This window comes from Bombina bombina, chromosome 6, assembly GCF_027579735.1.
Source record: "Bombina bombina isolate aBomBom1 chromosome 6, aBomBom1.pri, whole genome shotgun sequence".
Taxonomy (NCBI): domain Eukaryota; kingdom Metazoa; phylum Chordata; class Amphibia; order Anura; family Bombinatoridae; genus Bombina; species Bombina bombina.
Genome location: NC_069504.1, coordinates 870,289,759 through 870,316,677, shown reverse-complemented (window position 1 = coordinate 870,316,677; position 26,919 = coordinate 870,289,759). Strand labels below are relative to the sequence as shown.

At 36.6% G+C, this 26,919-nt stretch overlaps 1 protein-coding gene across 1 annotated transcript; it reads right to left on the bottom strand.

Annotated features, from left to right (window-relative positions):
- Positions 1-5,577: 5,577 nt before the first annotated feature.
- On the bottom strand, positions 5,578-11,737 carry LOC128664733 (olfactory receptor 1009-like). Its single transcript, XM_053719541.1, has 2 exons — positions 11,647-11,737; positions 5,578-6,515 (listed from the first exon to the last, which is right to left on the bottom strand). The coding sequence occupies exons 1-2, from the start codon at positions 11,735-11,737 to the stop codon at positions 5,578-5,580; spliced, it is 1,029 nt and encodes a 342-aa protein (XP_053575516.1).
- Between the last annotated feature and the right edge of the window lie 15,182 nt (positions 11,738-26,919).

Here is a 26,919-nt window from a genome sequence, read left to right as displayed (position 1 = left end):
TTCAATCTAGATGAAGTTGAATTCCAACTTGAGTGGGAACAGATCTTGCACACATGCTCTAAGGCACTCATCAAATTACTTATCAAATATAGAGAATATAAATTAAATTCTTTAAAATTAGAGATTGATACCCTAGTGACAAAGATACAACCCTTTGAACACATCCAGAAATGGAAGGAGCTTAATAAAAACATCCAACAAAGGGTAGATTCTTTTTCTAGTGAATTACAAATTAATAAAACCAAAAAATTGCAAAGAGATTTGGAGGATTTCAAAACAGACCAGGTGTACTCATATAGAAAAAATGCATCACACAGAAATAGGGGTCAGGATGAGTCAAATAGGGCCATACAACCGGAGTCCCTGTCTAGTTCAAATAGGGAACCACTTCCTGAAAGATCCAATAGTAATAGTAATAACAACTATAGAACCTCTACAGGTCCACATATAACCAATACTCGTGTTTATCAAACACCGAGAAGAGATTGGAATAAACCGAATTTTCAAATGAAAAATAAACAAAATGGAAATTACAATAGAAGTCACGATTACCCCAATTCAAGAGTAGGGACTCATTATCAATATAGGGATGAAAATGTATGGCATGATGTCCCCACACAAAATAGATTTTTTGGCCTTGATACACAACCACAATCACCCAGATGGCAATATGAAGGAGCTAAACCCAAAACTATGAATCACAATAAAAAGGACTCTAATAATAGGTCTACATATACACCTAGAGCAAATTATCGAACTGATAATCAAGTCCAAGAAAATCGTCATTTTTTAGAGATACCCCCCTGGAGACTACAAGGGGGGGGGCACAAACAGGGACAACAGCAATACAAACAACAGACACAGTCCAATCACCACTTAGAAGGGCACTACTCAGGGAGGGAGAATATTCTAAACAAAACTCTAAACCAGAGAAACCCCAAAAGAACCATAGACGAATTAGATCAAGAGGGAATCGGGGAGGATTCAAATCTAGGCAAAAGAAACAAAGAGAGAGGATATTAGAAGCTAATAGCAAGATGATTTTTAACCTTTCTAATAAAGAGTTCTCCACTAGCGAATTAAAACTATTAACTAAGGGTTTAAATTTTTCTCCAAATAATACACCTAACTATTTTGATCTATATATAGACGTTCAAAAATTTGTGAGAAAAGTCACACTAAAAAGACATTTTTCCAAATACATCAGTACACATGAACATTTAAATAATGTTAATACTGATGATCTCCTCATCTTAGAAAATTTAGGGGCCAGTTTAGATGACAGTCCGATTGGAATAGATCCTAATTTATCAGACTTATCAGTATATGAGGACATGGACGACTTCACTGTGAAACATTGTCCTTTGAAACGTCAATCTGTTTTTTATCCCATTCACAGCCAAACAGAATACATCAAAATATTTAATAGACTAGTATGCCAGGATATTGAGGAACTTTCTTATAAAACTGTAAATAGAAAGAAATTAGAAAATGATAATCTTTCCAAAGAAGAAAGAATAGCCCTAAAAACACTGAGTGCAAATTATGATATCATATTTAGAGCTGCCGATAAGGGCGGTGGCATAGTAGTGCAGAATCGGATAGATTACATAGCAGAAGCACAACGCCTATTATCCGATAGGGACACGTATTCTCTTCTAACCTTTAATCCTACTGAGAAATTCAAAAAAGAATTATTTATACTTTTAAATGAAGCTAAGGCCTTGAACGTTTTAAATACAGAAGAATATCAATTTTTATATGAAGTGGCCCCAAAAATCTCATGTTTTTATCACTTACCCAAGATCCACAAGGATCCTCTTAACCCTCCTGGTAGACCCATTGTCTCTGGGATAGGCTCTCTATGTGATAATTTATCCAAATATGTGGACTCTTACCTACAACCTATTGTTATATCCTCAAGAGCCTATCTCAGAGACACCATTGATGTTATTAACAAAATGGAGGGTTTAGACTGGCAGGAAGACTATATCTGGATTACCTGCGATGCTGCTGCTCTTTATACTAGCATCCCCCATTCACAAGGTACCATGGCAATTAGCGATACATTATGTAATAGTCATCTCCCTGAGGTACAACGTAAATTTATAGTGGATGCTGTACAATTTGTCTTAACACATAACTACTTCTTATTTGAGGGTTGCTTCTACCATCAAATACAGGGTACGGCGATGGGGACCACTTTTGCCCCATCGTATGCTAACATTTACATGTCCCAGTTCGAAGACAGATATATATGGAACAATAACCCATTTTTTAATAACATTTTTAAATACTTCAGGTATATAGATGATATTTTAATTATATGGCAGGGCCCTAGGGATCAAATAGATGATTTTATTTCACATATCAATGGTAATCTTTTAAATTTAAAATTTACATATGAATGCTCACCCGAATCCATATCTTTTTTAGATCTAGTGATATACTGTGACAACCATACCAATAAAGTATGTGTAAAAAATTATCATAAACCTACTGACAGAAACGGTTTATTAAATGCCAAAAGTGGCCACTACAAACAGTGGAAAAACAACATTCCAATAGGGCAATATCAGAGAATCAGACGCAACTGTACACATATAGAGGACTATAACAAAGAAGCTGATGTTCTAACAGATAAATTCTTAGAGAAAGGTTACAATAGAGAACTTCTTAATACCGCCAGAATCAGAGCCCTAAATATAGATAGAGAAGCTCTTCTCACTAACCAGCATGTGAATAAAAAGAAGAACAATAGAAATAATCTCCAAGAGGGATCTGTTAAATTTATTACAAGATACAACAATCAACATCACCACATTAAAAAGATTATCAATAAACACTGGAATGTGTTAAAACTGGACCCAGTATTACAGAAGGCACTTAGTGATAAGCCTGAGGTCATATTTAGGAAAAATAAGGATCTTAAAAACTACATAGCACCCACCAAACTTCGACAAAAAACAGTAAATGGTACTCTTACTAGTTGGTGTGGTAGTAAGGTAGGCCTGTATCCATGCAAGGTCTCTGAATGCATTATGTGCCCTTTGATTGATAGTAACCATACTACATTTAACAATTACAATGGCAAACGGACATACAAGTGCAAATTCAGATGCACTTGCCATACCACTTATGTTGTATATCAGTTGAGCTGTAAATGTGGAAAAATCTATATAGGTAGGACGAAAAGAAAAATCAAATACAGACTCAGAGAGCATGTTAAAAATATTGAGTCAGGTTTCGACAATCATAGTGTTTCACATCATTTTAAAGTTTGCCACAATCAAAATCCAAAAGATCTTAGTATAAAAATCATTGAATGGGTAGCACCCGACAAATGGGACACTAATAGACTGTTGAAATTAAGACAAAGAGAAACCTATTGGATTAAAACTCTAGACTGCTTAGAACCTAAGGGGTTAAACATTGAACTAGATATACAAGCGTTTTTATGAAATAATTTATTTTTTAAGAAGTAATTTTTATCTTGGTTCTCCTTATATGTATATCCAGTTTTAATGGCTCTATATATATCTGTTTTAGTAATATGATACACAGCTTTTATTGAAGTGTTATAGTTTATTCTTTTACAATTTTATTTTACAGTGAATATATAGAAATTCCTATGAAACTTGTTTTTATGAGAAACTATGATCTAATATTTGAACCATAGGTATGTATTTGTATATTATATAATGATTTTATACTAATACTTCATGTAGTATATATAGCAAATCTAATACTGGTTATGTATACATTCGCTGGTAGTTTGTGACATTTATATATTTAGTTTTATATCCAATCAGTTCGCCTTTTAAGTCTATATTCATCTATATGCACTGTTATATGTATATTTTTTAGTATCATGTATATTATTAGATCACAAATTTGTAAGGTATATAGCTTTTTAACAATAATCGCTAATAAGTTAGTGAATATACTTGACCTGTCTAAGTTACACTAATCCAGAGCCTGAACCGCATTGGTTAAAAGCTGGTATATTAAGGTGCCAGCAGAGCCGTTCAAGTATTCTTGACAAAGTCCTGTCGATCAGGACGAAACGCGTAGAAGAAAGATCCAGGCTCGCAACTTCGTTTGTCCCTACAAGGGATCCGTAGTGTATTGATCTACTTTCAACCACTAATACTGCACGCTGAATTTTACGTCACCACCCGCGACTGCAGAGCGGTGTGGTAAGGACCGAATACTAAGCGGGAGATTCTAACAGCCGGAATTTTTACCTCCCAACATCGGAGTGACTGTGTACTGACCGCAGGGGGATTTTTCATGGCAGACGGCCCAGATATGTATTATACCCCTTTTATCTTGTGAGTGTTATTGAACCGCATTTTTTGTTCTAATAAATTGTTTTATCCCTACATTTGAGTCGGCGCTCCTCTGCTTTTTTCTTTTCTATACATTTTTAAATAGATATTCCTATATATATCTGTATATATCTATAGAGGTATAAATATATATTTTACCAAAAAAAAAACCACATCATATATATGTAGAAATATGTATTTATAAATAAAAAGAACACATTCTTCTGTGTGAAGAACATTGGAATGTGAAATATTATACAGAAAGATATACAGAACAAAATGCATTCATTATTTACGTGGCCTGATTTTATTCTTAAAAAAGCTTTGGAAATTGTTCTTGTTCCACTCCTCCAAAAAGATTGGAATCTCTCCATCATATTTAAAAACACAGTAAATGCAACACATTTTATTTATATGACAAAAGTTAAAACTTTTAAAAAATGTTTTAGATTACAGCTGACAGGAACTGCATGTCTGTGAAAAAGTGGACATGGATTATTGCTCAATTGCTTCTAAGCAGAACCCCCTCTTCTTTATTGGTGGATAGTGGCTTGGCTCACTGGCATGAAAGATTTTTACTAACATATGAAAATATTTGTCAAAAAACACTTTAATGCTCTAATTTAGATACAAGAAAAATGTATTAAATAGTCCTTTAAGTTTGTCAAATGTATCTGACACTGCTACAGTGTACACAGTGACTGCTTAAATCTGAGCACAAGTTCAATTACATTTTCAAGATGTGTATCCCTGGACTGCCCTTGATTTATAAAACTGAGTTAATAAAATTACTGTGTTAAATAATTGAAAGCATATATTTTGCATAAATAATACTTTTACAATAAGGTTCTGAATTGTTCATATTTGTTATGCGTATAAAAAATATCTGGAATGTTGCTTTAAAAGGACACTAAAGTCAAAGTTAAACATTCATGATTCAGATAGAGCATGCGATTTTAAACTTCCCACATTACTTCTATTATCAAATTCTGCATAGTCTTTTGTATGCACACTTTCTGAGGCATCAGCTTCTACTGAGTATGTGCAAGAGTTCACAGTGTATACATACATGAGTCTGTGATTGGCTGATAGCTATCACATGATACAGGGGGTGGAGTAATAGAAGCAATCTTTGAAAATTCTTAGACAAAAATCAATTGATAATTTAAAATTCAGAGTGATTGCTATTGCATTGTCTTTTTGTTGTGCATTTTTGAATTGTACAATTATAGCGTATACTAGTTCTTTAAATATTTGCTCTTTTCACACCAACATATTTCCTAATAGTTGATTTAATCTCTTGGTTTCTTAAACTGTATATAATTGGGTTACACAATGGTGTCACAACTGTATACATTAGTGACACAACCTTATTAATGTTAAGCCCAAAGCCTCTAGATGGAACTACATACATTGCAAAAAGAGCTCCATAATAGATGCACACAACAGCTAAGTGAGAACTGCATGTGGAGAATGTTTTTTGTCGTCCCTTGATAGAGGCTATCTTGAGAATGCTGATAAAGATACAGACATATGTTGCAGTTATAAACACAAATGGGGCAATGGTTAGAAGAGAAGAGACTGCAAATACTTCCATTTTGACCATGGATGTATCTGTGCAAGAAAGTTCCAGAAGAGGACCAAGATCACAAAAGAAGTGATCGATGACATTAGGACCACAAAACCATACGCTCTGCAAACAAAGTGTTGTAAACACTGTTAGCATAAAACCCAGTAACCAACAGTAGAAGACCAGTTGAAGACAAAGTCTAAAGTTCATAATAGCATTATAATACAATGGATTACAAATTGCCAGATAACGGTCGTATGACATGGCAGTGAGAAGAAGGCACTCAGTTGTTGCTGTGGCTCCATAGAAAAAAAATTGTGTGATACAGTCTGATACAGACAAAATACCACCACCTTCCAATATGATGTATAACATATTAGGGACAATTACTGTAGTAAGCAGGACATCAGAGAATGACAAGTGACCAAGAAAGAAAAACATGGGCATATGAAGGTGATGACTGATTGACACTAGTGTGATAATAAGTAGATTCCCTAATAAAGTCACTAGGTAGACCAACAGGAATACAATGAAGATGAAAGCTTTGAATTCATGAAGGTTTTCAAATCCTTGTAGTAAAAATGTAGTTACTGTTGTATAATTCATTTCATAAACTACAAAAAGGTAAAAAAAAATAGAGAATGTTATAGGACAACATAACTTTCCTGTATTGTTTTATAAAAAAAACTTTACAAACTAAATTATTGTCACCATTTTTTTTTAAGAAACTGTCTTCTGTAATTTAAGGAAGACCTATTTCCTGATGCATCTAAAAGACATTATTATAGTAACAACAGGCAGTGGACATACAGGGGCCAATTTATTAACAGTCGGGCGTACATGATCCGCTGTAGCGGATCATGTCTGCCCGACATCGCTGAATGCCAACAGCATACGCTGTTCTCATTTAACATTGCACGGGGGTGTTAATCAACCCGATCGTATAAGATAGGGCCGATTGATGTCCGCAGCCTCAGAGGAGGCGTACAAGTTAAGGAGCAGCTGTCTTAAGACTGCTATTTCTTAACTCCTGTTTCAGGCGAGCCTGAAGGCTCGCACGGAAACAGGGCCATTCAGGAACATGGACCTGCTCCGCGCCACCGGGATCAAGATAGAAGATGTCAACTGGAAGAAGATTGAAGAGGTCGCCTGGATGAAGACTTCTCGCTGCTTTGATGAGGACTTCGCCACCAGGATGAAGATTGAAGAGGGGTTAATAACTTTATTTAGTTGCAGCAATGTCGGGGAGTGACGGAATAGGGGTTAATAACTTTAATATAGTGGCGGCGATGTCGTGGTGCGGCGGAAAAGGGGTTAATAACTTTAGTATAGTGGCAACGATATCGGGAGTGGCAGATTAGGGGTTAATAGATTTATTTAGGTGGAGGCAATATCGGGAGCGGCAGATTAGGGGTTAATAACATTATGTAGTGCCGGTGATGTTGGTGTGGGGCAGATTAGGGGTGTTAAGATGTGGGGTTTATGTTAGGGTGTTAGGTTTAAACATTAGTTTTTTTTTTCCTATAGACTTCAATGGGGCTACTTTATGGAGCTTTTCTTTTTTCTAACACCTTCTCCCCATTGATGTCTATGGGGAAAGCATGATTGTCAAAACAGCGCTTGTTTTTGGTGTGGTATGGAGCTTAAAAACCCCATATCGCGCGCACAAGCTGGGTTTTTTAAAACTTGTAATGGCTGCGCTATAGGGGGGTTAAATAACGCAACTTTTGTTGCGTTCATTAATTTCCCTATAGCGCTCAAAACTCGTAATCTAGTTAAATGTTTACAGTGTATAGATGCCTTGAATTATCATATACTGCAGAGTGTTGTTTTTATTAGAGCATAAATTATCATTATCTTCACTATACAGTGATACATGTCCAAAATTAGTTGTACTGGTCCCCTGGCCAAAAATTGCCAGCACTCTATTGTAGGGCTTGAACAAATTATACTTACATTTTAGGCAGTAGGAATGAGTCTCTAAAAGCAAATTTAAAAAGCTGTCTCTTGTCCTAGGTGACAGGTGCTCAGGGTGATTGACAGGCCTTGCCCTCGCACAGTTGACTGCCCAAGATCAGGGGTAGGATTGAACAACAGAGCTCTTCTGCAGTCCTAAACTTTGACAACTATCAATTGCAGATGTGCAGGTTGTGTGCTTGAGAACTTCCGCTTGCAGCTGAATACATTTTTCTGTTACACGTGATAGTATCAGTCTCGGGTTCCATTTATTAAATGCCGGGTGGACATGATTTGCTGTAGCGAATCATGTCTGCCCGGCATCGCTAAATACAGACAGCATACTGCACATGGCGCCCCCTGCACATTCACGGTCAATTGGCCGCTAGCAGGGGGTTTCAATCCTCCCAATTGTATCTGATCAGGATGATTGCAGTCCGCCACCTAAAAGGTGGCAGAGTAGTTAAGGAGCAGTGGTCCACCACTGATATGCTATGTTGTGCAGAACCACCACTTTAGTAAGTTACGTCATGCAGAAACCATTATAGCTATTTTGTTATAATAAATCAGATTAACAGTCAAGACTAGGGATGGGTGAATATGTTTATATTCTAATTTGAATGTTAGAACGAATGTTATTGTAGAAATTCGATTTACATAATAGAATGTTGATAAGAACGAATATTCTTAAAAATTCTATTATCGAATGTTATTTACAGTTTTTGAATGTCACATTCGAATTCGAATGTCACATTCTAATGTTACATTCGAATTCAAATATTACATTTATTAAAACACAATTGTAGACTAGAAATACTGTTTTAAATTCTGTCACATTCAAATTTGAATATTACATTCATAAAACACAGTATTAGACTAGAAATACTATTTTGAATTTGAATGTGACATTCAAATTTGAATGTTACATTCAAATTCGAATATTACATTTATAAAACACAGTATTAGACAAGAAATATTATTTTGAATTTGAATGTTACATTCAAATGTAGCATTCAAATGTGAATATTACATTTATTAAACACAGTTGGAAACTAGAAATACTATTTCGAATTTGAATGTGACATTTCAATTTGAATGTGACATTCGAATTTGAATATTACATTTATAAAACACAGTATTAGATTAGAAATAGTATTTCGAATTCGAATGTAACATTTAAATTTGAATGTAGCATTCAAATTCAAATATTACATTTATTAAACACAGTTGTAGACTAGAAAAACTATTTTGAATTTGAATCTTACATTCAAATTCAAATGTCACTTTCAAATTTGAATATTACTTTTCAAATTGAATGAATACATAGCTAAACATTCTATTATTCGAACGAATATTTTCAAATTTTATTGAAAAATTTGAAAATGAAAAATCGAAAATAGAATGTTATATAAACATTCAAAATTCGATTTGAATGAACAAATGTATCAAAATTCGTTTTAAATTTCAAATTTTTAGAAACATTCGCCCATCCCTAGTCAAGACGTGATAATGGAAATCTATTTTTTCTATCATTAAAGATAAATAGTTATCTATAGCTGCTTAACACATGACAAAGTCATTTTTTTAAAAGGCAGTAATGGTGGGGTATAATTTGTTTTAAGGGTTTCAAAATGTATCTTGACCTGTGTAGCCAAAAATCCTAGCATCAGCCCTGCTTCTGGGCCATTATCATCCTATTCAAATTCACCTTGCTGGAACTCAGTGTTATGTAAACTTTGTAGCATATGAGTACATTAATTGTAACATTTTCTGGGTTATATCAAAACTAGACATGTGCGATTCATTTCTGATCGATTCGGAAATTCGGAAAATTCGGAAAATTCAGAGATTTGGATCGATTCGAATTTCCGAATTAAAATACTGCTGAATCTACAGAATAAATCCGAATCGAATCGAATACGTCCGAATCGATTCGAATACACCCGAAACGATTCGGATGTATTTGGTAGATTCGGATGGTCGTGTATTACACTAGTATTGTACAGTATATTAGGTTTTATCACTCTGCTATGGGTTAAACCTAATATACAGTACATAATACTAGTGTAATACACAGCACATCCCACCTAAAACTTACCAAAATTCCGAATTTCCGAATCGAATCGAACCAAACCGAATTTTTTCCGAATCCGAAAGAATCCGAATGAATCCGAAACAAATTCATTCAAATTTTTCCGAATTCGAATAGATCCAAACCGAAATTCGAATCGATCCGAATCGAACCGAAACGAAACAAATTTTTCGAAGCTGCACAAGTCTAATCAAAACACTCCCCTAGAGAGAACTAAAGTATAGAACATGCTCTTAAATGGACATTGTAGTGGAATTATTAGATGCTCTAGTTAGAGCATGTCAGTTTTACACCCACTTACCTTGGAGCTCTGTCTTTAACCCCGCAAACATTGATAAAATCCTGGTTTGGAGCCCCAGAGAACTGATGATCCTGATCAGGAAACAGCCGGTGAGCCAATTAGCTGTAGAACTATGTGGAAGTTAAACACATAGAGGTCCTCAGTAAATAGTGCAAAAATTACATGCTGTATTAAATTAAAATGCTCTTTTAAAGAGTTATAAAACAGTAATTGTTGCAATAAAAAAACACTAAGCAGTTGGCTATACTTTTTTATTTTATTTACTTTTTTAACTTTATTATTGCTGTGTTAATTACTTACCTTAACAGCCCACAAGGGGGCTGGGGTTTCTAAAGGAAAGCAAGGTAGCAGTTTTCATTTCAAGGCGTCGATTTAACAAGCAGCGAATGCTGCATCAACGCCCCATCGTTTCTGATCCACCAGAAACGGAAGTTAAGAAGTTAACTTCTCCGCCACTTTTTAGGTGGCAGACTGAAATCATCCAGATCTGATAGGGATGATTGACGGACCCTACTAGCGGCCGATTGGCCGTGAGTGAGCAGGGGGCGCATTGCACAAGCATTTCACAAGAAATGCTTGTGCAATGTTAAATGCCGACAGCGTATGCTGTCTGCATTTAGGGAGGTTGAGCGGACACAATTTGCTGCAGCGAATCATGTCGGCTCAACCATTAGTAAATCTACCCCCATGTGTTGATAGGAGACATCTAATCTAGCTGCAATCAGTATATTGTCCTTGTTTAGTAAAGGATTTTTGCTGCAAAAATCATGCAACAGTTGAAAGTTCCGCAATGTCTGCTTGCTTATCTAGTTTTGTAGGCAGGCCCGGACTGGCCATAGGGCATACCGGGCATTTGCCCGGTAGGCCACGGTGTAGTTTAGTCCCGCCCACTGCGACGCAGTGGGTGGGGCTGCGATCTCACACGGCAAACTCTTTTTTTTTTAAAAACTGAATTTTAGTTTTATGTTGTAATGTAAATGTTAAATATTTATAACTCAGTGTTTAACTACTACTGTACTGTCTGCACTCTGCAGCAAAGAATCCTCAGTCATAATGATTGATAATACACAGTGACATCCGATGATCCTCTTCTTAACTTTGGTCACCGTGATCACACTTCACTAGTAGCAAGCGGCCGTATGTACATACAACCACCACCCGCCCCACACTATTAGTACTACTACTTCAGATCAGGCCAGGGCCGCGGCCGCCATACAAGCACATAATTATCATTATGTCATGATGATCAATGATCAATCATGATTGCGATTCCCAGTTTGGATTGGCCGCCGCTGCACTGGCGCACTACTTCCGGCCTGGATCTGAGGCTGAGCGCGCCTGTAGTACTAGGCCTGGCTGGGCCGGCCGCCTATGTACAAAACAGCAGGCCAGTCACTTTTCTCTGAGAGTCTCTCCTCTGCTGCGGGCTGCAGCCATATACACGTTCCATGGACTCCAGTCTCCTCCATGTCACGTGGCTGCACCATGATTGATAGCACACAACAATATTTATTTTATTTTGGTGGGTTGCACTTGCTGGTCCTGGGTGGGTGGGGAATATTGGGGGGGGAACAGATAACACTTGTTACCGTCTATGGGACATGGCTCAGTGTGGCTCAAGATTCAGAAGAGCAGGCAGTGACTCAAATTACTCATCCCTGTGGTTGAAGCCTGAGTGCCTGACTGACTGTCACACCTCAGTGAAAGAAAAAACAGTGTTTATCAGCAGGTGGACAGGTTGTGTGTGTGATGTCTCTGTGTGTGTTTGAGGTCTGTGTGTGAGGTCTGTGTGTGTGAGGTCTGTGTGTGTGATGTCTGTGAGGTCTGTGTGTGTGTGTGAGGTCTGCGTGTGTGTAAGTGTGTGTGTGAGGTCTCTGTGTGTGTGTGTGTGAGGTCTGTGTGAGGTGTGTGTGAGGTCTGTTTGTGTGAGGTGTGTGTGTGTGTGAGGTGTGTGTGTGTGTGTGTGTGAGAGGTCTGTGTGTGTGTGTGTGTGTGAGGTCTGTGTGTGTGTGTGTGAGGTCTATGTGTGTGTGAGGTCTGTGTGTGTGTGAGAGGTCTGTCTGTGTGTGTGAGTGAGAGGTCTGTGTGTGTGTGAGAGGTCTATGTGTGTGTGTGTGTGAGGTCTGTGTGTGTGAGGTCTGTGTGTGTGAGGTCTGTATGTGTGTGTGAGGTCTGTGTCTGTGTGTGTGAGGTCTGTGTGTGTGTCAGGTCTGTGTGTGTGTGTGTAAGGTCTTTGTGTGTGTGTGTTAGGTCTGTGTGTGTGTGTGTGTGTGTGTGTGTGAGAGAGAGGTCTGTGTGTGTGTGAGGTCTGTGTGTGTGTGTGAGGTGTGTGTGTGTTTGTGTGTGTGTAAGGTCTCTGTGTGTGTGTAAGGTCTGTGTGTGTGTGTAAGGTCTGTGTGTGTGTGTGAGAGAGGTGTGTGTGTACGCTTAAATAAGACATGGTGGGGGGGGGGGGGCGTAGTGGGCCTCTATGCCCCAAAATGCCCGGGCCTTTTTTTAGTCCCAGTCCGGCCCTGTTTGTAGACAATGGCTACCCATAGAATATCTAAATGCTCATTTAACAAGAAAAGCAGTAAATAGATTGCTGTTTTTAACATAAACTGTGGCTTTTTTACTTTGATTTAACATGTTTTCTACAAAAGGAGCACTGTTTCATATCCATTTAAGGAATCCTAGTGTGCTTTCTATAGTGGTACTGGTGCTGCCATGCACATTGCAGTAACTTTTTTACTATAAAAAAGACAATATTGTGTTTATTTAAAATAATCAATTATATCTAGATACCTAAATAATGTAACAGGATTTTCAGCTTTGTTTACAAAAACTGTTTATGTACCCTGATGGTACCAGTAGTATTATAATACAGATAAAAATGGATTCCATTAATAACTTGTTTGGTTAAAAAAAATGTTTTGGCTTTCTTATAAAATGATGTGTGCTTTTTACTTAGTGCTAAAATGGTCTCAAAGAGGAGAATGATTTATTTTTTACATATTTTAAATGGCCTGTCCATGTTACCTACTTTTACAAATGAACAAAGGCTATTTAACCTAATGTATCCTATTTCAGTTTAGTATTGAGCAATCATACTATTAAAATTTAAAGACTACTTTAGATTGATTTAAATCTCAAACTATAAGGTATTTGTTCCCCAACCATCTAGACATTAAGAAAATATAAATATTTGGGTTTCTGGTACTGTTCTTCCTTGTAATGTGGTGGCATCCTAGTGTATGGCATGTTGTTTATTCTGATCATCTTCTAAAAGTTGTGTTCAACAGCCACTCTTCAAGGGTGTTTGGAAAACAAAAATGTGTATTCAATCATGATGTCCTCCCTTGCAGTTTAGGTAATAGAAAAAATAAGCCTGGACTCATTTCTACAACCACAGTTTGAAAAGATCATATAGCCATGAAATGCAGCAAAGACAAAGATTAACTGTCCTAGCCATTAGATGCTCTTGAGAGTAACCAATATTGTACAACGTTGGGAAAGATCCTCTGCTAAGTCTGAACTTCTGTACTATGTAAGGGCATTTAGACAATGTCCAGTAAAGAATACCCTAGTCACTCTCCTGCACCTTTTCTGTCAATAGGCAAGTATTCCTTGGCTAACCTGCTATAATAACTTTCTCAAAAATGAAAATGAACTTGCTTTATTGAATACATTTCCAATACAGACTAGTAGAACAATACTTTCAATATATAATGCTTAAGAATTTAGTTAACAGGAATAATTTATAGTCCTTTTGTTGTTTACCTGCCTTCAGAATGTATGTTTCTATATTTTTATATTTATTGGTAATATTATTAGAGTATTCTATTCCAGAACAAAATATTGTCATTTTTTACAGCTATATTTTCAATAAATAGCTATTGTCAATCTTAGTTGAGTGATGATGAGTCATAAGTGATTTGCTATTTTAGCAATCTCAAACCTCAAAGATGTTAACTGTCTTGGATTTTCAAGGAAGTGCCTTTTTATGACCATTGATCTAACTAGAACATGCTGAGGGGTAAAGGGGGGGTGTGTGTGCAAATAATAAATGTATGAATTAGTACTAGAAGCTAAGGTCCACCAATAGCACCACCATGCATTTGATATTTATATCATTATGTTATAGTTTGGAACCACCTTATCCACAGAGCTCATTTTCATACATAAAGTAAGTGATACCTTTATTGATTGAATCTAGTCCATTGCCATTTGAAGGAAATAATGACTTTCACTTACCAGAATTATAGATATTTTAACATCCATGGGATTCCTTTTTGAATATATTATTACTATTTTTTTTAAAAAGTTAATCTTTCAATGGCATTCTCTTTAATTTTGTACATTAGTAGTTTTGCTCATCAAATTAGTATAATGCTTGTTTTATTTTAAACTCAAGCACCTTATATAGTTTTAAATGAAGAATGTAGAACCCTAAGGATTTCTATAAAAACTCATTATAATAATTAGTCCCAGGAAAATAACAACTCATATTATTTTCTTAATTTAATTATTATAATTTTGCAATATAAACAAGTCAAGGAATTTAGAAAAACTCACATTTTTAAATTTATCTTTATAAACTTGATGTGGGTTTTTTTTTTCAATGAAGATAATTAATTGGTATTTTTTTTGTAATGAAAATACAGAGAGAGTCTCATAAATTACCAACATGATATGATTGATGTATTGATTGATTGATGGATGTTACTTTAAAGAACATCAGTTGCTTTTGTGAAACGAAAACACAATGATATTAAATATTATTTTAGAATCAAATAATTCCAAGAATATCCAAGGGGAAAGGTTTTTAGCTGAAGTAATTGCAAGCCCCATTTAGTTTTATTTGCCAGTAGTTAAGTGAAACAAAATACACATTTGAAAGAGGTTAGGAACAAAAGAGTTGATCCCACTCTTTTAGAAAAATAGTATATTTTTCCTTTTTACAAAATTCACCATTAACTTCTATGGGGATTTATTTTTAGATATTTTTGATAAGCTTTTCTAATGGATTTTTCTTCAACAGAAAAGTGTGCTGAGGCTATAAAAATCATATTTTAAACAATACATTTAAAAAAATATGCACCTATTAATGAAAGCTCCCATGGTTAGTATAGCCCAATAAATCTTAAAAGTTTTTAGAGGTTGTCTGTTTCATAAACTCCACATTTCATAATATATCTATTCATGGTGAATAAGGCCCAGATGATCGAAAGCGCTATGAGGCGGAGAAATATTCTAAGGGATCCGCCGCTATATCAAGCAAGCCTGTCGGAATATTCCAAGCTCTTGAAATAGCGGCATTGCAAGAGCCGCTTACTATACATGCCATAGGTCGGCAATGCTGGGTTAGACAACACCTAGCATCGACGACCTTATTGGTGATGTATAGTAAAGGGATCCCTTGAATAAAACAGTCATCTGCCTAACCGCTAATCCTAAAACCCCTAAACTGAAGTACCCCACAATCGCAAACTAACACTACACTTAAAAACATATAAACCAAAACATACCCACCGCAAGTCTCTAACTATTAACCTTTATGCCACCACATACTCACCACAAGTCACTAACTTTTAACCCCTATGCTGCCATATACCCGCCACAAGTATCTATCTATTAACCCCATGCTGCCATATACCGACCCCAAGTATCTATCTATTAACCCCTATGCCGCCATATACCCACCGCAATAAACTAACTATTAACCCCAATTGCATCATATACCCACCGCAATAAACTAACTATTGAAACTAACACCTAACCCCCTCTAAACTAAACCCCCTAAGTCAGAAAAAAATAAAGAAAATCTAAGTAAAATTATATATATATATATATATATATTAAACCGGCAAACCCCAAATGCAATCTAACACTACTCTACCTACCCCCCTAAAATAATCCCCCTCTAAACTAAACCCCCCTTACACTTGCCCAACGTTACAAAAAAAATAAAAAAGTTGCAGAAATATAAAAAAGTTAAGTTACAAAAAATAATAAACTACAGTATCCAAAACAAGCAAACAAACAAAACACCATTATACCTAACACTAAACTACATGGCCCATAAAATAAAAAACCTACCCAAAACAACCCCCCCAAACTATAACACTAAAATAATTATAATAGCCCTTAAAAGTGCCTTTTGTAGGGCATTGCCCTAAAGTGATCAGCTCTTTGTAAAAATAAATATAAAACATCTACATTAAAGTAACCCCCACCCCTCAAAATAACAACTCCTAACTAGAAAAAAACCTAAAAATAAAAAACCCACTTCCAGGGAAGTGTCAATGCATCCACTGCTTCTGCCTGAGGATCCCTGGACCTGGACAGGTACCTGGGAAGTTTCTTGTTTAGATGAGATGCCATCAGATCTATTTATGGAAGCCCCCACATCTGAACAATTTGAAAAAACACATCTAGGTGAAGAGACCACTCTCCCGGATGTAAAGTTTGACGACTGAGATAATCCGCTTCCCAATTGTCTATATCTGGGATATGGACCGCAGAAATTAGACAAGAGCTGGATTCTGCCCAAACACTGTCTGTCTGAAAACAAATACACGGCTCTCTCTTCAATACAGGCCAAAACTGAAGAGCTCTGAGAATCACACAGAGTTCCAAAATATTGTTTGGTAATCTCGCCTCTTGAGATTTCCAAACCCCTTGTGCTGTCAGAGATCCCCAGACAGCTCCCAAACCTGAAAGACTCGCATCTGTTGTGATCACAGACCAGGTTGGATGAACAAAAGAGGCCCCTTGAACTATACGATGGTGATCTAACCACCAAGTCAGAGATAGTCAAACATTGGGATTTAAGGATATTAATTGTGATATCCTTGTATAATCCCTGCACCATTGGTTCAGCATACAAAGCTGAAGAGGTCTCATGTGAAAATGAGCAAAGGGGATTGCGTCCGATGCTGCAGTCATGAGACCTAAAACCTCCATGCACATAGCTACTGAAGGGAATGACTGAGACTGAAGGTTCCGACAGGCTGCAACCAATTTCAGACGTCTCTTGTCTGAAATTACCCTTGTCTGAGGAATCAAAGAACTTTTTGGTAAATTAATCCTCCAACCATGTCTTTGAAGAAACAACACTAGTTGATTCATGTGAGATTCTGCAGAACGTAAAGACTGAGCAAGTACCAACATATCGTCCAAATAAGGAAACACCGCAATACCCCGCTCTCTGATTACAGAGAGTAGGGCACCGAGAACCTTTGAAAAGATCCTTGGAGCTGTCGCTAGGCCAAAAGGAAGAGCAACAAATTGTTAATGCTTGTCTAGAAAAGAGAATCTCAGGAACTGATAATGATCTGGGTGAATTGGAATATGAAGATATGCATCCTGTAAGTCTATTGTGGACATATAATGCCCTTGCTGAACAAAAGGCAGACTAGTCCTTATAGTCACTGTTTTCAATGTTGGTACTCTTACATAACAATTCAAGACTTTTACTTCCAGAACTGGTCTGAATTAATTGTCTTTCTTTGGGACAATGTACAGATTTGAATAAAACCCCAGGCCCTGTTCCTGAAAAGGAACTGGCACGATTACCCCAGATAACTCCAGGTCTGAAACACACTTCAGAAAAGCCTGTGCTTTCTCTGGGTTCACTGGAATGCGTGAGAGAAAGAAACTTCTCACAGGCGGTCTTACTCTGAAACCTATTCTGTACCCCTGAGAGACAATGTTCTGAATCCAATGATTTTGGACTGAATTTATCCAAACATCCTTGAAAAATTTTAATCTGCCCCTACCAGCTGAGCTGGAATGAGGGCCGCACCTTCATGCGGACTTGGGGGCTGGTTTAGATCTCTTAAATGGCTTGGATTAATTCCAGATTGAGGAAGGCTTCCAATTGGAGACAGATTCCTTAGCGGAAGGATTAGGTTTCTGTTCCTTATTTTGTCGAAAGGAACGAAAATGGTTAGAAGCTTTAAATTTACCCTTAGATTTTTTTTATCCTGAGGCAAAAAAGCTCCCTTCCCCCCAGTGACAGTTGAAATTATAGAATCCAACTAAGAACCAAATAATTTATTACCTTGGAAAGAAAGAGATAGCAATGTCGATTTAGAAGTCATATCAGTATTCCAAGATTTAAGCCATAAAGCTCTTCTAGCTAAAATAGCTAAAGACATATCTAACATCAATTCTGATGATATCAAAAATGGCATCACAAATGAAATTATTAGCATGTTGAATTAATTTAACAATGCTATACACATTATAATCTGATACTTGTTGCGCTAAAGTTTCCAACCAAAAAGTTGAGGCAGCTGCAACATCAGCCAAAGAAATAGCAGGCCTAAGAAGATGACCTGAACATAAATAAGCTTTCCTTAGATAAGATTCAAGCTTCCTATCTAAAGGATCTTTAAAAGAAGTACTATCTTCCGTAGGAATAGTAGTACGTTTAGCAAGAGTAGAGATGGCCCCATCAACTTTGGGGATCTTTTCCCAAAACTCCAATCTATCAGTAGGCAAAGGATACAATTCTTTAAACCTTGAAGAAGGAGTAAAAAAAGTACCCAGTCTATTCCATTCCTTTGAAATCATATCTGAAATAGCATCAGGAACTGGAAAAACCTCTGGAATAACTACATGAGGTTTATAAACCGAATTTAAACGATTACTAGTTTTAGTATCAAGAGGACTAGCCTCCTCCATATCTAATGCAATCAACACTTCTTTTAATAAATAATGAATATACTCCATTTTAAATAAATAAGAGGCTTTGTCAGTGTCAATATCTGAGGCAGGATCCTCTGAATCAGACAGATCCTCATCAGAGATAGATAAATCAGTATGTTGTCAGTCATTAGAAAATTCATCAACTCTATGAGAAGTTTTAAAAGACCTTTTACGTTTAATAGAAGGCGGAATGGCAGACAAAGTCTTCTGAATGGAATCAGAAATAAATTCTCTTTAATTTACAGGAATATCCATCCTGAGCATTAGATGTTGATGGACCAGCAACAAGGTAATGAACTACTACTGATGGAAACATTCTCTGCATGTAAAAGTTTATCATGACAACTATTACAAACCACAGCTGGAGGAACAGTTACCACAAGTTTACAGCAAATGCACTTAGCTTTGGTAGAACCAATATCAGGCAGCAGGATTCCAGTAGTAGATTCTGAGACAGGATCAGATTGAGACATCTTGCAGTATGTAAAAGAAAAAACAACATATAAAGCAAAATTATCAATTTCCTTATATGACAGTTTCAGGAATGGGAAAAAATGCAAACAGAATAGGCCTCTGACAAAGAATAAAAGACCAGAGGCAAAAAGAATGAGGTCTTAAATAATGAAAACATGTTTGGCGCCAAGTATGACGCACCACAAACTGAAAAACATTTTTTGGCGCCAAAAACATCCGGAACGAAAGTCGAGCGTCATAGATGACTCAACCTCGTGAAAGACTCGGCATCAACTAAGATGCCGGAAATGACGAATTTGCGTCAACGAATGTAATTTTTGTGCCAAAAAAAGTCTTGCGCCAAAAATAACGCAATAAATTATAGCATTTTGCGCACTCGCGAGCCTAATACAGCCCGCAATTTAGAAAACCTCAGGTAAGAATATTTTTTTTTTAATGCATTTCCCAGATATGAAACTGACAGTCTGCAAAAAAGGAAATATACTGATAAACCTGAATCATGGCAAATATAAGTACACACATATATTTAGAACTTTATATATAAAGTGCCAAACCATAGCTGAGTGTCTTAAGTAAATGAGACATACCAAAAGACACCCATCCACATATAGCAGATAGCCAAACCAGTACTGAAATGGAAATCAGTAGACGTAATGGTATATAAGAGTATATCGTCGATCTGAAAAGGGAGGTAGGAGATGAATCTCTACGACCGATAACAGAGAACCTTTGAAATAGATCCCCGTTTGGAAGACCATTGCATTCAATAGGTGATACTCTCTTCACATCCCTCTGACATTCACCACCTCCATAGGAGGCAAAGTTTGTAAAACTGAATTGTGGGTGTGGTGAGGGGTGTATTTGTAGGCATTTTGAGGTTTGGGAAACTTTGCCCCTCCTGGTAGGATTGTATATCCCATACGTCACTAGCTCATGGACTCTTGCCAATTACATGAAAGAAATTAATAAATCCTAACATTACTAAAATAAAAAAACCTAACTAAAAAAAAAATAATATACCCATTGCCCGGAAAATGGCATTTTTATGGGCACTGCCTTTAAAAGGGCATTCAGCCACTTTTTAAGCCCATAAAAAATAAAAAAAGCCCTAGTAATGTTAGCTTTTTAATTTTGTGTAATTTTAGATTTTTTTTTTGTAATGTTAAGTTTTATTATTTTTTTCTAATGTTAGGTTTTATTATTTTTTGTAATGTTTTTTTTTCTATTTTTGGTAATGTAGTTTTTTTATTTTGGTATTTATTATTTTTTTAAAACAAGTAATGCAATGGGGATTTTTTTGGTTTAAGCTAAGGTTTTATTTTTTTCGCAGGTAAGTTTTTATTTATTTTAGAATAATTAGTATACTGTAACTTTAAAGGGACACTGAAGGCACAAAAAAACTAATCAAATTAACTTTATATAATAGAATCTCTCTAGAATTAATGAGCAATTAACTTTATATAATAGAATCTCCCTATAATTAATGAGCAATAAACTTTATAAAATAGAATCTCCCTAGAATGAATGAGCATTTAACTTTATATAATAGAATCTCTCTAGAATTAACGAGCAATTGACTTTATAAAATAGAATCTCCTAGAACTATTGAGCAATTAACTTTAAAAAATAGAATATACATAGAATTAACGATAAAATATATTAAAAAAAAGAATCTCCCTAGAATTAAGAAGCAATTAAAAATTAAGTTGGGAATACTATTTATTAAAACGTATAAATATATTCAGTATAAACGATCTGAAATGTAATTATTTTATTATTTTTTATCTATAATTAAATTTATATAAGACAATCTCCCTAGAATTAAAGAGCAATTTAAAAAAAAAAAAGGGAATACTAATTGTTAATAATGACCAATATATACAATATAAACGATCTGGGGCGCGATCCGATATCGATCGCAGTTTGCGGCGCAAGCGAGGGAACCGGCGTCGCCCGCAGTTTCAGCTCGCAACTCGAGCCATCCCATATAAGTCGCCGTCAGATGCTAACGTGCCGTAAGTCTCACAAACCAGCGATGTCCAGAAATCTGCGTAAGTACAAATTTCTGGCGTCGCCAGTGACTTGCGGCACGTTAGAAACTGCCGGCGCCTATAAAACCTGACTAAAGTTTAAAACACCCGCACTGTCTAACACGCCTCCCTAACATAGCCCGCACTGTCTAACACGCCTCCCTAACATAGCCCGACACGTCTAACCCTCTATCCGCTATCCCCCCTCACTAGCCTAACAATAAAAAAGCTATTAACCCCTAAACCGCCGCTCCTTTACCCCGCCGCAACCTAATAAAGTTATTAACCCCTAAACCGCCGCTCCCGTACCCCGCCGCCAGCTATATTATATCTATAACCCCCTAAAGTGAGCCCCTAACACCGCCGCCATCTATATTAAAATTATTAACCCCTAATGTAAGCCCCTTACACCGCCGCCATCTCTATTAAAATGATTAACCCCTAATTTAATCTACCTACCCCGCCGCCAGCTATATTATCTATATTAACCCTAAGTATATTATAGTTAATATAGTTATTACATTATATATATTAACTATATTAACCCTAATTATATTAGGGTTAATATAGTTAATATAGTTACTATAGTATTTATATTAACTATATTAACTCTATCTAACCCTAACACCCCTAACTAAATTTATATTAAATTAATCTAATTCATTTATAAACTAAAATATTCCTATTTAAATCTAAATACTTACCTATAAAATAAACCCTAAGATAGCTACAATATAATTAATAATTACATTGTAGCTATGTTAGGGTTAATATTTATTTTACAGGTAAATTGTTAATTATTTTAACTAGGTATAATAGATATTAAATAGTTATTAACTATTTAATATCTACCTAGTTAAAATAATTACCCAATTACCTGTAAAATAAATCCTAACCTAAGTTACAAATACACCTACACTATCAATAAATTTAATAAACTACAAACATCTATCTAAAAATACAATTAAATTAACTAAACTAAATTACAAAAAAAAACAAACACTAAATTACAAAAAATAAAAAAAAGATTACAAGATTTTTAAGCTAATTACACCTATTCTAAGCCCCCTAATAAAATAATAAACCCCCAAAATAAAAAAAATTCCCTGCCCTATTCTAAATTAAACAAATTTCAAAGCTCTTTACCTTACCAGCCCTTAAAAGGGCCTTTTGTGGGGCATGCCCCAAAGAATTCAGCTCTTTTGCATACAACAAATACAATACCCCCCCCCATTACAACCCACCACCCACATACCCCTATTCTAAACCCACCCAAACCCCCCTTAAAAAAGCCTAACACTACCCCCCTGAAGATCTCCCTACCTTGTCTTCACCACACCGGGCCGAACTCCTGATCCGATCCGGGCGATGTCTTCCTCCAAGCGGCAAAGAAGAATTCTTCCTCCGGCGATGTCATCCTCCAAGCGGCAAAGAAGAATTCTTCCTCCGGCGACGTCTTCCTCCAAGCGGCAGCAAAGTCTTCATTCTTCCGGCGGCATCTTCAATCTTCTTTCTTCGCTCCGCCGCCGCGGAGCATCCATCCCGGCCGACTGCTGAACTTGGAATGAGGTACCTTTAAATGACGTCATCCAGGAAGGCGTCCGCCGAATTCCGATTGGCTGATAGGATTCTATCAGCCAATCGGAATTAAGTTAAAAAAATCTGATTGGCAGATTGAATCAGCCAATCAGATTCAAGTTCAATCCGATTGGCTGATCCAATCAGCCAATCAGATTGAGCTCGCATTCTATTGGCTGATCGGAACAGCCAATAGAATGCGAGCTCAATCTGATTGGCTGATTGGATCAGCCAATCGGATTGAACTTGAATCTGATTGGCTGATTCAATCAGCCAATCAGATTTTTTTAACTTAATTCCGATTGGCTGATAGAATCCTATCAGCCAATCGGAATTCGGCGGACGCCATCTTGGATGACGTCATTTAAAGGTACCTCATTCCAAGTTCAGCAGTCGGCCGGGATGGATGCTCCGCGGCGGCGGAGCGAAGAAAGAAGATTGAAGATGCCGCCGGAAGAATGAAGACTTTGCTGCCGCTTGGAGGAAGACGTCGCCGGAGGAAGAATTCTTCTTTGCCGCTTGGAGGATGACATCGCCGGAGGAAGAATTCTTCTTTGCCGCTTGGAGGAAGACATCGCCCGGATCGGATCAGGAGTTCGGCCCGGTGTGGTGAAGACAAGGTAGGGAGATCTTCAGGGGGGTAGTGTTAGGCTTTTTTAAGGGGGGTTTGGGTGGGTTTAGAATAGGGGTATGTGGGTGGTGGGTTGTAATGGGGGGGGGGGTATTGTATTTGTTGTATGCAAAAGAGCTGAATTCTTTGGGGCATGCCCCACAAAAGGCCCTTTTAAGGGCTGGTAAGGTAAAGAGCTTTGAAATTTGTTTAATTTAGAATAGGGCAGGGAATTTTTTTTATTTTGGGGGTTTATTATTTTATTAGGGGGCTTAGAATAGGTGTAATTAGCTTAAAAATCTTGTAATCTTTTTTTTATTTTTTGTAATTTAGTGTTTGTTTTTTTTTGTAATTTAGTTTAGTTAATTTAATTGTATTTTTAGATAGATGTTTGTAGTTTATTAAATTTATTGATAGTGTAGGTGTATTTGTAACTTAGGTTAGGATTTATTTTACAGGTAATTGGGTAATTATTTTAACTAGGTAGATATTAAATAGTTAATAACTATTTAATATCTATTATACCTAGTTAAAATAATTAACAATTTACCTGTAAAATAAATATTAACCCTAACATAGCTACAATGTAATTATTAATTATATTGTAGCTATCTTAGGGTTTATTTTATAGGTAAGTATTTAGATTTAAATAGGAATATTTTAGTTTATAAATGAATTAGATTAATTTAATATAAATTTAGTTAGGGGTGTTAGGGTTAGATAGAGTTAATATAGTTAATATAAATACTATAGTAACTATATTAACTATATTAACCCTAATATAATTAGGGTTAATATAGTTAATATATATAATGTAATAACTATATTAACTATAATATACTTAGGGTTAATATAGATAATATAGCTGGCGGCGGGGTAGGTAGATTAAATTAGGGGTTAATCATTTTAATAGAGATGGCGGCGGTGTAAGGGGCTTACATTAGGGGTTAATAATATTAATATAGCTGGCGGCGGTATAGGGGGATTAGATTAGGGGTTAATAATTTTTATATAGGTGGCGGCGGTGTAAGGGGTCAGATTAGGGGATAGATAAGGTAGATGGCGGCGGTTTTAGAGGCTCACAGTAGGGGGTTAGTTTATGTAGATGGCGGCGGGGTCCGGGAGCGGCGGTTTAGGGGGTAATAACTTTATTAGGGATTTCGGGGGGGGATCGCGGTTGACAGGGAGATAGACATTGCGCATGCGTTAGGTGTTAGGTTTATTTTCTAGTTAGTTTAGGGAGTTACGGGGCTCCAATAGTCAGCGTAAGGCTTCTTATGGCTGCTTTTTGTGGCGAGGTGAAAATGGAGTAAGTTTTCTCCATTTTCGCCACGTAAGTCCTTACGCTGCATATTGGATACCAAACTGCGCGGGTTTGGTATACCTGCCTATGGCCCAAAAAACTGCGGGCGACGGCAGAAATATACGGGCGTAACTTCTAGGTTACGCCGTATATGTGATACCAAACCCGCGCAAATATTGGCGTCGCCGGCTTTTGCGGGCGACGATTTATATCGGATCGACCCCCAGTTATTTATTATTTCATTGTGGATCTTCATATATATATACCGTAAAGAACATAACATTTATTGATATAAACAAAAGGCATTGAAACATACTACTTTTTTGATCGCACATAAAATGCCTTGATAACCTATTTCATTGATTCTGCCGAACAATGCGCAAGCGTGATTCAGGTTAAGATATGGGCAATTTCGGCTTCACCCAGAGCAAACACGCATCCACTGTTTGTTGGATTAAAGAGCGCATGCGCAAACTGTCGTAATCGGCTGGCTAATTATATGCAAAAAAAAAAAAAGCTACAATAGGCTAGTGCTTTTGGATATGGACTGCCCATATTGGAGGCCTGGATAAGGTGACGTCATGATGAAATAATAAAAGTTGATTTTATGCCGTTATTCAGTTTTGTTTCACAATGAAAATAGGTTAGTTATTTTTTATTATATGTATGTGTTGAAATATGGTTCCATTTTGAGTACAAATAACATAAGTTAGTAATCCTTTAATTTAAAGTTAAGGGGTGTTAGGTTTAGGAGTTAATATTTTAATTTAGATAGTCGTGACTGTTCAGGGGTTAACAGGTATATTTTTGTAGTCGCAATGTCTGGGGATGGCGGTTTAGGAGTTAATTGCTTTATTTTAGTCATTGCGATGTGAGGGGTGGCGGTTTAGGGGTTAATAGCTTTATTTAGTGTTGGCAATGTGGGAGGGATGGTGGTTTAGGGGTTATTAGACTAGGGGCTTATGTTAGGGTTTTAGGTTTTTGAAAAACTTTCTTTTTTCTTAAGACTTCAATTGGGAATGTGAAAATGCGATAGCGATGATCAAGGTTTCAGCTATAGATACACTGTCTCACACTTCACAAATCCCCCCTTCCTCTATTTGGCCACTTGCGGCATCACAGCACTCCCAACTACTCTCCCACCATCTAAACCTCATAGCATATCTGTCACTATTATTCCACTGTTACATGAGTCCTTGACAATTTGGCCCCTCCTAACATAGGTCACAAATCACACATTCCTCAGCCCTGGCATACTCTGACACACTACCTATGCAGATTTTCCTGCACTGCTGAGCAAGAAAAAGTGTCACTGTTCAGCTGTCTTCTTTCACTACAAGTTAATCACAAACTCCTATTATTCTGCTTTTACCCTCTCTAAGCAGTATTACTTCTCAACTCTTATCTCTATTCATTCTTCAAACCCAAATAATCTGTTCTCCCCTTTTAATACCCTTCTCCACTTACCCCCACCTCCTATTACCTCCTCTCCTTCTGCTCAAGAATTTTCCAGCCACTTCAACAACAAAATAGATTCCATCAGAAATGAAATAATCTATCACCATACAACCAATCTCAAGCCCACTCAACAGTTCACAAACATCCAAAATCCATATAGCCACAAATTAATTTTTTGGCCCATGTTACTGAGGATAAAATTTCTGCCTTCTGTTATGCTCCCACCAAACTACCTCTCAATCCCATCCCCTCACAACTACTGACCTCCCTCTCTCCTACACTTACTCCAATCATTACACATATCTTTAATCTGTCCCTCAGCACTGGTATATTTGCCTCATCCCTTAAACATGCACTAAAAACACCTAACACCTATGCTCAAAAAAACTTCTCTTGATCTAACCTCCCCATCCAACTACCATCCTATTTCACTACTCCAATTCACCTCAAAACTTTTGGAAAAGGCTAGCATCTTTCACATTTCCACATATTAAACTCTCTCCTTGATCAATTGCAATCTGG

Coding starts and splice junctions, on each gene's coding strand:
- LOC128664733 (XM_053719541.1), bottom strand. CDS start 11,737: ATGGTGCAGCCACGTGACATGGAGGAGACTGGAGTCCATGGAACGTGT. Junction 6,516..11,646: donor GGAGAGACTCTCAGAGAAAA/GTGACTGGCCTG, acceptor ACCTTTTTGTAG/TTTATGAAATGAATTATACA.